At 38.0% G+C, this 12,396-nt stretch overlaps 1 protein-coding gene across 5 annotated transcripts in view; it reads right to left on the reverse strand.

The window, feature by feature from the left end:
• Positions 1-12,396, reverse strand: part of CARMIL1 (capping protein regulator and myosin 1 linker 1) — a 187,118-nt gene that overhangs the window by 45,059 nt on the left and 129,663 nt on the right. For all 5 annotated transcript variants that reach the window (XM_053981804.1, XM_053981796.1, XM_053981779.1 and 2 more), the window contains exons 23-27: positions 9,892-9,985; positions 7,635-7,733; positions 5,810-5,938; positions 5,416-5,547; positions 1,045-1,220 (exon numbers count right to left, since the gene is read on the reverse strand). In XM_053981804.1, the coding sequence (XP_053837779.1) occupies positions 1,045-1,220; positions 5,416-5,547; positions 5,810-5,938; positions 7,635-7,733; positions 9,892-9,985 (630 nt within the window). The remainder of the gene's footprint in view (positions 1-1,044; positions 1,221-5,415; positions 5,548-5,809; positions 5,939-7,634; positions 7,734-9,891; positions 9,986-12,396) is intronic.

A 12,396-nucleotide genomic window follows, 5' to 3' on the forward strand; every position in this document is an offset into this window, starting at 1 on the left:
GCAAGGAACTCCTTGGAAAGGCAATGCAATTCATAGGGAGGTAGAATGGTGGCCAAGCCACAGCGGGAAGAGAGTGGGAGTGAAGGAATCTCCCTCAGCTACCAACATTAATTTCAAATAATATAAGGCAGGAAAGATCACAGTGTGGCACCCTCCCCTCACTGACAGTTCCAGCTTCTACAATAGAAGAGGCAGTATTATTGTCCTGGGGCCAAGATTTATTTGATAGGACTGAAATGCAAAAAAACTTACTCACTGAACTATTCTAAACACTCTGAAGGTATTGCTAAGCACCTTTTCCTGCCTATTGTGCTGCATTCTGCAAAACTGTTTCTTTCCTCCTCAAAGATATTATCATCTCAATGCAAAATGTCATGCTTTTCAAGCATCAGGCAGAAAGGAGCTGAAAAGGTTTAAGTACAGGTTAACCACATTATACTGTGTAAATATATTCTCTGGTATACATTCAATATGAAACAAAAAGCAGTAAAAGGTCAGGTAAACGCCTCTTTTTTTTTTTACAGGACAAACTAAGAGTTATTTAGGCTAATGGTTTCTGCTCCAGATTTGTGGTTTGAATATCCAGGTTTCCATTTCTTAAGTAGGTCTGTCTGCAGTGCACAGCTCCCACACAAAGTGCTACAGCTATAGGACCAGACCAAATATAATAATAGACAAAGCACTGCTACCACTCAAAGCAAATAGTGTAATTTCCTTCTATTACATTAATCCAGTGTTACGCGAGAAAAGAAAGCTTTTTTTAAAAAGGATCAGTCATGAAAACATTATTTGCATACCACAAACCAAATCTTTCACTAAATCAGAGAGCACATGCACTCATGATCATAGTTAGCATCCCTAGAGATTCCAAACATATGAATCTAAGTTCCCCAGACCTGTAGGACAATTTCCTGCTTTTTGAATGCCGTAATATAGTTTCTTGTGAGTCACAAAAGCATTCCAAAATTCTTCTACTACATAAACGCACATATACACAACCCAAAATCCAAATTCCAATTTTGTTAGATTAGCCTCCTAAAGTACCTAATTTTATTGAGGATATCAATTCCAGATTGCTCCAAGAGGACATTTTTTACAAAAGTGCGTGGGATGGAAATCTTCTCAGTGCTGGCCTCAATGAGGTCTTCGCGGATGCGAGCCTTCTTCATTACGTTTGGGCAAAGGTTTTCTGCTGCATCCACCATAGATTCAAGGAGTGTCTGCAGCACAATAAGCAAAAAATAACATTAGATACTGGGATTTACTTTAGCTGTGAGGTGACAGTATTATTCTGTTGAATATGACACTTTTAGACTTGTAGTTTTTACAATTTTTCTTCCTGCTTTCCAATCTATTTTGCATCCAGCTGCAATATAAGACATTTTACAAAATATAGCTTTGAGAATAAAACACTTGTTCTGAAAATGACCCACAACTGTACTTGTTTGCCTTTTCAAATATGAAACATTTACATCTCTGTGTGTTGAACTGTCAGAACAAATTATGTTCCCTTGTGCACCCACTACTGCAGCGGATGCTCTGCTGCAGCTGCCTTCCCTCTAAACTGTGCCCTGAATCACCAATTTTCACCAGTGCTCCAGACCTGCCAATTTGTAAGAAGCATCAGTAAATGAGGACGAGAGATCCTGAGAACTCAGCATGCTGTAGATGGCTGGAATATACCAGCTGAATATTAAAAAGTAGCTACAAGCATGATCTGCAGTCAGCATGCAAACCTTTAATACATGGCTCTCATTTATATACATGTAAATCTACAGCAAACTTTAGATATAGCCAACAATTTTTATTCACACAGAATCATAGAATGGGTGAAAGGTTGGGAGAGACCACCAAAGGTCATCTAGTCCAACCTCCCTGCTCCAGGTTTTTCTGGGGCATATGGCACAGAATTGTGTGCAGACAGTTTTTGAGTATCTCCAGTGAGGGAGACTCCACACCCTCTTCAGGCAGCCAGTTGCAGTGCATGGTCACCCACACAGGAAAAATTCAAAGGAGGGTGGAAAAAAATAAGGATCAGGCCAGAGCCCAGTTTCCTGAAATGGGCCAACTTGTCTCTCATAAGACTGGGCGTTGATAAAACAGAAAAAGGTACTTACAAATAATAAAATAAAAGAAACAAACAACATTGCCTTGTAATGGTGTACTAGGTAAGCCTAGATCTTACCTAGGCATTTGTAAATTGTACAAAAATAAGAACTGCCCCCCTTGAAAACACTATTGATTTCTTTTTTCTTCTCAATGCCATACCACAGGTGAGTCACTGCAAATTCAACTCTATAGTATCAGAGCTTTTTCCTCTTTGCACAGCCTTACCATAACTAGTAATTTCCTTATGCAGACAACAAGCAAGAAAAAACACCATTGCTGCATAAAAATTTCAGTGATTCAAAGCAGTATCTTTCAGTCTGTAGCTTTTACAGTCTGGAAAAAAACAACAAAGCAATACGAAGTGGCCACAGCGTACAGGAAAGTCCAATCTTTACAACATTTGATTTAGAGTTATAAGGGACAAGAGCCATTATAGCTAATAACATATCTTGCTGCTAGGTTCCTAAATGTCCTTTAAGAACTCTTTCCACATTCCCTCCTTCAGTCCTCAAGCAGATTCTGGGGCAGCATAACTAATGAAGGGACTTTCAAGCCTCTGTGGCCATATCCCCATGGGGAATGAAGAACTTGAATGTTAAACAACACTGAGCCAAGTAAACTACTAATGAGAGTTCCTGACACATCCATTTTTTCCATAGCATTTATTCACTGGTGCAATTGTGTAGTTTATTGTGAAAAAATTCCCTGGCCTCTCAAAGGTACTGATAAATCACAATCATAAAAGTGATAGACTTGCTATGCTGAATTACAATTGCAGTCTAAGCAGGGTCTTTCAAAATGGATCATGTGAAAAAATGCTCTGAGAAGGCATCACTGGGAAGCAGCAGGAAAAACGAGACCTTCCCTGAAATTTCCAAAATCAATTTTTACTCAAAAAAACTGAGAGAATGTGCAATTTAAAAGTCAAATAGAATTTGGATCTTATCTTAAACTGCACAACTGAATATAATTTCTTTAATGGTGGTTTTTAGCTGTTGATTTCACATGACCATTATCTATAGAAGGTATCTACAGAAACCTTTCCTCGCCTCCTAATTCCATGCCCAAACCTTTCACTGATGGAAAGCCACAACTACCAATATTGACTGTGAAAGTGCACACATTTCAGTCACAGGGCTGCAAGTACCACTCACCAGGTGAAAGAAAAGAACAAAGATTTAACCCACAGTTAAATCTTAACATTCAGGAGAAAGATACAGTGAGGAAAAGGACTGAAGAATGATGGTGTCAAAATAAAAAATGGAACAGGTGATGGAGCCAACAAACCCTTTGCTCCCGGACAAAATTTAGGAAGACTATTTTGAGCACTCCTGTCATTACAAAATAATCGTGTTTGTATAGGTTCCACTTATCTTGCTTATTTTCACTTGGGCCTTTTCTGACTGAATAATGCATCTCCAGGTTCTGTGTGTCCACAGTGACACCAGCAGGAGAAGAAAAAGCAAGGGTCTTGCTATAATTTCTCCTGTGGTCAACTCAACTCATTTCAATACATTGTTTTTCCTTACTCTAACTCCTTTCTTCACCCCTCTTCCTTTCCTTGAGTTAAAAAAAAAAGGAAAAAAAAAAATCTCTTATTTACTTAAAATATGTTCACTGCCTTTAACCAATTTCCAAACTTCTTTTTAGAATCACACTCTAGTTGCTATGGAAACTAAAATTCAAAACTCCTCTTACAGCACACAGTATTTTTTCCCCAACAATTACAAAAAGAACTGTCCTTATGAGAGCTCCCTTATCTATCTTTACAAATAATAAACTGCTTACGATGTTTTGAATTGACCTGAACAACTGGGGGGAAAAATATTTCTAATCCATGTTCAACACTTCCTCCTCCATGCATAGAACATAAAAGAAAGCCCTTCCACCTTAAGTGAAAATTAATAAAAATGAGTGTTGGAGTATACAAAGAACATTATGACTTTATAGTTTTTTATAAGCCACTTAAACCTTAATGCCACACAGATCAGAAGTAAATTTAAAAGTTAGAATGGTTGAGCTAAAGTGCCTTTCGTTGTAAATGTGTACAAGTGTAAATGGAAGACACATTGGAACATTCCAAATTCTGAAGAGGCACTTTTTTTCACCCTCTATAAGAGTCTCCAAGATGAAGTTATTTAAGTGCATGAAGGGTTGACCTGACTACTCCTGTCCCAATAATACCCCAGAGGTTCCACTAGGAAGAATCTTATGGATAAATCACTTTCATGTCTGCAGAAATCTTCACCTTATTTCATATAATGGGGAAAGGGAGAAATATACTAAAAATAGAGCACCATTTTCCTCCTCATTAACTTTTTAATTTCAAACAAGTAATTAGTAATATGGCATTATTATTGTTCTTCATTATATTCCCACTGACTGAAGCATTTTCATGTTTCAATTGAAAGATCAAAGAATCTGAAGATGAAGGTTGCAAAGTGTTTAAATACTCCAGAACAGAGACAAAGCAGCTTAGTCACAAACAGAAGTTGGTCTGAGCTGCCCCAGAGCAGTATTCTTAAATTCATCGACTTCCACACAGATCCCAACTGTTGTTAAAATTTCTCCACCTTGTCTTCTTCCTGGACTGATACTTTGGCACATGCTGTATGGATGGCTCTTTCCTTGTTAGATAGGAAGAGTAAACATAACTGAAGGTGCAAGTTTCTGAGCAGCAGCTGGCTGAGCACACGGGTGAGAACACTGACAGATCAATGGCATCTATTTCAAGAGCTGAGGTTTGACAGGCAAATTGTGAGAAGATTTCCTCTAAAGCTGCCTGCACCAATTCCTTGGGCATTCTCAATACCTACAAGTCACCCAAATCAAACAGTAAAGTGGAAATCCTGCATCAGTTTCAAAAGTGACCACTGAGAAAAAAAAATCTGCCATGGAGTCTATAAAAACGCAACTTTCACTCTACTATGACTCCTTAACTACTGAGCACTTTCCTCCAGGGCATGAGGCTTCTTAGGGTGCTTGACAAATGCCTTTATAAAAGGCTGAAGGAGCAATTGATTAGTCTTCCCCTTCTAGCAGATGAGAAAATATTATAATAAACAGTATATGCTCCTTCTGCCCACTGAAAACACTAAAGAAACTTTTTATTTTATTCCAGCTGGGGAAAAAATCCAAATTACATGGCCCAAAGTTATAAGAAACTAATAATAGAAAGATTGCTAGCTTACATACAAATCTACTGAGAAGAAAAATGAAGTGTGGCACATTTGTATTTAGCAACAGAAAACCCCCAGATTTAGTTATTTCTGCATGTGAGAGATGGTAACACATCTATCTACAGACCTTAAGTTGCTCATCCACTACCCTTGTGACTTCTCCAGCCATGGATTCAAGTGTCTCTTGGATTGGATTGGAAAGTGAACCATTTGCTCCTGCCCAAGAAGCTCCTCCGAGGTGATACAGATTTGGTAAAAGCTGTAAGACAGGAAGAGTACATTCAGAAAATAGGCTCATCACTGTCTTCAAACCAGGGCAAACAGCAGGAAATGTCTTTGGCTAAAACAGAGTCTTCATAAATTAGAATTATCTTATCCCTTTAAATACTACCTATAGCCAGTCATCTGAAGAAAATGCTCTTTTGTGACAGTTATTATTATTTTCACTGGCCAAAAAGACACAAGCTGCAAGCACACACAGAACAGCTCTCAGCATTGCCAGCGTGCTGGGAAAGGCTTACTGTTTTGGAGTTCTTAGCATCCCGCATCAGCCGTTCCGCACATTTGACATCCTCCTGCACAGCATCCACACCACAGTTTCTTAAAGAGTTGAGATGATCTTGCACTTTTACACATATTCTGTCAATCATCTACTTGAACAAAAGAAATACAAAAGATAAAACATCAGAACGTTGGTCAAACACAACCTTAATCCAGAGTCCAGGTAGAAAATCAATAGTAGCATGATGAGATTTGCAGTGCCAATATAAAAACCTGGAAAGGCATGATAAGACCTTGGCAGTATGTCAATACTATTGAAGGAAAGAACTACATCTCATAAAGACATCCCTAAGCATTGCAAAATAAATAAAACTTTACTATCAGGAAAAATAAATGCTGTGGAATATTTCCCCCACAGTAACCTCCAGCATAACTGCAAATAATCAACAAGTTATCCTATTTAAGTGTTACTCTGGTTTTTTTTGATCAAATTTAATGCTGAAAATGTTGTTGATATACCTAAGACTATGGTCTAAAGGTCTCTGAGTTGTTAAGAAGTTCAGAGAGTAAAAGAAAGCTCTGTTCATTCAACAAACACTAACAGTGATTTCTCCAGTCTAAGCAAAATGCAACTGCGCAGGCTTCTGCAGTATCCTTTTAAAATGTAAATATTCCTAGTTGCAAGGGAATTAAAACTATCAAAGCAGAAGTTTCCATCAGACATTTCACAGTGGGATAAATTGAACTTAATCTGTACCCGCAAGACAATTCATTCAACACGCTGCAAATACAGGGCAGGTGGTATATCTGTATCTTACAAGACAAACCACCAAGAATGCCTGACACATAGTCAGCTTTGATTAAGATATATGAGGCAGGGAGATATAATAGTTAAAAGTCTTTATCAGCCCACTTAGCATACATTAGAACTGGCTATTTGACATTTTGAAGCAACATCTGAGTGCACGCACCATCATATAAAGTCTACCGTTCTAGCATCTTGTATCATTAGCAATGAGAACTGAAATAATTTCACAGCATGCTCCTTTTTGGATCCACATGAATCTTTCTCTTCAAAGGGTTTTGGCTGGGTATTTTTTTACAAGTACAAAAAGCTAATTAATTATTAGAAAGTCTCATTGGGACATCTGGACAGAAAAAAATGCATTCTGGGAATAATAATGCAATTCTATCATACCACAGAGCCTTTTTCAGCTCTCTTTTAAAACTGTTTTTAAAATCCATCCTTATTGTAGGCAATTTAATACAGAAATCACTAACTTTATTTCAAAATAACAATAAATTACATTTCCTGAAACTTGATGTGTATGTGGTGTTGGAGAAAAGCACAACCAAAACCAACAAGCTATAAAAAATCTAAACTTATTTCATATAGAGATTATTTACTTGGGGAGAAAAAGTGGCATTGGAGCAGAAAGATTACTAGAATAGAACAATTGCTCTTGCAGTTTTTAGTGCCAGTATATCTCCATATACCATTTTCTCTCTCAAGAGGTTAGAGTACAATTTCAGGTTCCAGTAACAAAACACTGTCCCATTAAATTTAAATAACACAGGTAGAGCACAAGCAAACCAAACTGTTCCTGGTTTCAACAGTAGTTTACTTGGTAATACCTTGAGTTTTTCTCTACATGGTACTGTTGTGTAGAAGACCTTCATCTCACAAATGCTTTGCATTGACAATGCATTGTCATTGATAATTATTATTTCTTGGGAAACAGTATAACCCACAAGGCACATCTTAAAAGTACTCTGAATGAGAGAGGACTTCCTCCCCAAGCAGGTTTTAGGCACTGAGATGTCCATTAAGTAACAAATTCTCACCTGCTGAGTGGTGCTAGTGACAATGCCTTGCTGCAGTCGATATGCTTGCTCCTGTAGGTACTTCCTGGTCTCATGGTTACGAAGCAAGTAGTTTTCTATCTAAAAAAAAAAAAAAAAAAAAGGCAGAAAAAAAGTCAGATTAGAAAACTGATATGACTCTTCACATTGTAATTTGCTTTCAATTTTGCTGATGGGTCAGAATTGGGGACTGACAAGAAAAACTGCCTAATTATTTGTTTATCATCTGCAAACTTTATTTTGTGTGCCTTGCTGCTTAAAAACCACATGAATAAATACTAATTCACTCACAAACTAGAGACACATGGTTAAACATTGTGGTTTTGCCTATGTTTTCTGAAAGAGTATTCTATTATGAACAATTTAGCAAGTTATGCTGACAAAGGACTAGATCCTGGTTTGAGAAATATTTTAAGACACTCTTAATTGTTAGGTGTTGAAGAGATCATGATGACTCAAGGTATTTGATTAATTTCTTTTCGATGTCTTTGGCCCACTGCAAAGACACAGATTTGAATAGCAGTACGTCTGAAGAGAAAATAAACTATCTAGAAGTGCCTAAGTGATAGTGCAGCCTCAGTTCACATGTTGGTTCATTAAAGCCAAGCAGTACAGAAGCACTATTTAGAGACAAGTGATTCCTACTTGCAGGCCACCATAATTGTCAGCAGCAGCACACACCCACCATCAGCCAGCTTCATGATACACAGAGTAACCCCCAAACCCTGCTCTTTCAAATTTGGTAAAGCCAAGAACACCTATTAACAACCTGTTCAAGCTTCATCAAAAGTGATGGATCTGTTCTGAAAGAGAGAGGGGAGGAAAGGCTGAGTGGAGTGGCCAGCAGGTTGTGAGGCTGACATCAGTGGGGATAGTGGCAGCAGCAGCAAGAACTGCAACATCCAACCATGTCCCAGAGCAAATCTCTGGGTTTATCCAGTTTGCCCACCCCAAGCCAACTGTGCTGCAGAGACACCAGAGCTCGGGAGGGTGGCTGCTGTGTCCATCAGTCAGTCAGTGCAATTGTGCAGGTACCAGGCTCAGTCCCTGCATGGGGGCTTGCATCCCTACCTGCAGGGAACACACCTGTGTTGTGTTCACAGCACCACTCCTGACACTGATATCTTTTCTAGGAGGTAACTTCCTTGTGTTGTGTAAAGAAATCCTGAACCACATGTTAAAACAAACTCAGGGTCTAACAGTTTTAGCAACTTTGATATGAATAAAAGGAAATGCTCTTTGTACATAGTGCCTAATTAACACACAGAATTTAAATCCCCGTGGCCAGAAGCTTCCCACTATTTTTTTCAGAATTGCACCTACCAGTCTAGATATGAACCAGGCCAATTATATTAAATGAGATGTAAGAAATACATCCATCCCCCATGAATCAGATTTTTAAAAGCAGAATTGAGAGAATTTTCGTGCATCAAAGAAAAAGATACTAACTACCAGCACTTCTCCCTGTGATACTCAAATTACTGAAAACAAGGATCATAGACATTTGCTTTTTAATCACAGTTATCTGTAAGAACTATTTATAACATTTTTATGGCCTTACCGTGGCTAAGGAAAACTACTCATTAAAGAGATGTGAAATGTATGCTTCCTGATTGAGCAGGAGGCTTGTTTGGAGCTCGCAAGATTTATCATATTAAAACTCAGCTGGGAGTTTTAAAACTCATGCAAGTGGAACACTACAGATACTGTCAACACCTTTTCATCCAAAAGAACATGCTGGTGCAGTTGCTTACTTAGGGCAACACAGTGTGTGAATTTTATATGCACAATATAAAACACAGGCAGTAAATGTTTTCATCCTCCCTCAAATTGAAGAGCACCCTTTGTCTTGTACAGAGCTGACTGCACTTTTTATGCCAATATAAAAAGCGTGCACCGGTAATTCTAAACATTTGGTAATACCCACAGGCACATATGTTACAAACATGCAGTTTCTAACTCTCATAGTCAAGCACACACTAATACCAGGTCTAGTTTGCATTTTTTTAGTTATGATATTCTGACACTACACCAGTGCATTCCATCAGCCTTCACTCCCAGCATTCTGTGGAATGAAAAGCTCTTACAGCACTTGATTACCATCTATATGTCTATGCAAACCAAACAACCCTTGAATCCAGTATAGAATTCCTATTCAGCCAAGCATGGAGTCTCAGTCACTTAAAATTACTATATTTTTGCTGGTTTTATTTCTGTTCATTAGTGGCATATGCAATACCTTTTGCAGCGCCTCTTCTGTTTTCTCAGGGTTTGTTTTGAGTGCTTGGGAGGCATCATTCATCGGTATAGGCATGAATCTCAATGTATAATTCCTAAAGAAAAAAAAATATAGTGAAAGTTAATCTAATTACTGTGTATCTTTATAATCACTGTACTTTTTTATGAAGAGTAACCTAGAAGGGAGAAGTAAAGTGCATCCAGGTTGTCCATGGAAGGTACTAAGAAAGTATTTTTCACATTTTTAAGTGGAATAGCTGGAAGTATACATGCTCTTTTTTGCTGCTAATTCTTCTTTACTACTAGACAGAGGGGTAGATTTTGAAAAACAGTTATATGGTCGGTGCCCAGTGGCTGCTGATTAAAAGCCTACCTGCCCTCTGTAGCTCTTTGCACATGGTTAGATTATTTTTGTGTATCTAAACAGAACAGGGAGAATCAGTGCCTGCTGGCAACTGTATCAGATCTAAGCCTAAATGGAAATATTCAGTAATAGACAGATAGCAACTAAGAGACTGAGTTTTAGAAATTTACTATTTAATAACTTCTCGTGTTTACAACAATTTGAAGACACTTGCTGAATTTTTAATAAAAAGCTGACAAAACAAGCATAGCATCTCCATATTGCTTTACACAAACAATTGCTCCCTGCATCTTCCTTATTTGCTTGCAAAATATTTCTGCAGCTGTGTCCATCTGCTGCAATAAGAGATTAAAGACAGGAGTTTGGTCCTGAGTCAAAATTACATTTAAACTCTGAGAAGATAAACTCACTATCATGACACAGTTATGCTTAAAATGGACATACAGTGGTATGTCCACACAACTTCAGACCTGAATAAATGGGGGGGGAAAAGCAGGAAGTTTTTAAAACCTGGAAAGGAAATTATTCTTTCTATTTTCAATTAATCCTTTACTTCCTGCAAACATTTCTTTCTCCTCCTTCTGCAAACATCCCACTAACCGTCTGTTCCTATTCCATCCAGAGCTACACAAATATGTTTGGAACCCTCTATTCTGGAGCACTTTAAAGTTGGTAATTACAATGGAGTCACCACCACTGATGACAGCAGACCACACTACTCCCAACAGCAGACGCCTTAAATAGTGTGAAACTCCAAGCTTTTTTCACTTCTTCTACCACCAGATGCTTGGACACATGCAACACCATTCTCTGAAGGGCAGTGTCCTCCTGAACTGCAAACACACCAATTCCTTACTGATACCACCCAACATTTTACTTTAAATGATAATGGAAGGCTTGTATGTTTCTTCCCCAATGCAAACATGGTGACTGTCAGTTGTACGTCTACTGCATCAGTCAGAAAATTAACTCTTCTTTCTGGTTGTTTTGTCCTTTAAAAGAACATTGCAAACTATACAGACCCTGTTATGTGTCCTCATGTAATAGTAACCAGTGTCTACCATCACAGGGAGAATTTTTAAATATCAAAGATACTGAGCTGAAAGACAGATAATTACAGAACTTGCTGATTGCCTGACAGGTGGAGTATTTATTTAGTTAAAAAAAAAAATAGAAGGTAGATTTCTAAGGATCTCTGCAGCTGTTTGACATTTAATACATCCCAAATCTGTAATTGCCAGCTCTCATGCTAGCAGTTATATGCTAAATTCAATTTAGTCAAAGGCTTAGTGCACCCTCCCTCACACATATGGACACACAGAGCTGAAGGAGGGCAAATGAAAGGTAAGGAGATTTTCATGGACATACAATCACAGAGGCAAAACTTTAGAAGACCACTACCCTAAGAGAGGAAGGAAACCCTCTGTACTTGGGTTGCTTTCAGACACAGTATTATTTTCAACTAAAAATTTACCAGCCCTCAGGGGAAAATTCCAAGAATTTAAAGCTCACTTTTCAGCTTTACTGTTATGCTTTGTTTTTCTCTGTTTCCTTGAAGTCTAAAATATTCCCCCGTTCTTCTTTTTGTTAACACTCCACTTGTCTCTTGTAAAGGAGTACATTTTGCTACAAACTCAATAATCCAGTAATTTCCTAACACATCAATATACTCAGCAAAATACCTATATTTAAAGGATGTTAAATTTCAGAGAGGTGCTCAAAGACTGTAAAGGATGTCCCAAAAGAGGTCCCAGAAACCTATTCTTCTACATACAACATGTGTGACAACAGTCCTACATTTCATCACATTATTTCCCCTGTAGTAACTTCTGATCCACACACTATGTATGCTCTCTGCTGCAGTGGAGATTTTACTTACAGGAACAAGATCATCTGTTTTTCAGGTCAGGGTGTGTGAATTTCACATCACTGCTAAGGGAAGAATTCATAGCCCTCTAACAAACTCCAGCATTTCTCCTCAGATACTAGAACTTCAGTCAGTCCATATAGAAAAAAAAATCTTTCAGAAATGAACATGAGAAAATGCTGTAGAGTCCTTTGACAGAGGGGGCTCTAGGCTGCAAATCACATGTTTATCTTCATATTAAAATTACAGAGACACAAGACCCTGCTTAATGGCCA

Source organism: Vidua macroura, chromosome 1 (assembly GCF_024509145.1).
Source record: "Vidua macroura isolate BioBank_ID:100142 chromosome 1, ASM2450914v1, whole genome shotgun sequence".
Lineage (NCBI taxonomy): Eukaryota > Metazoa > Chordata > Aves > Passeriformes > Viduidae > Vidua > Vidua macroura.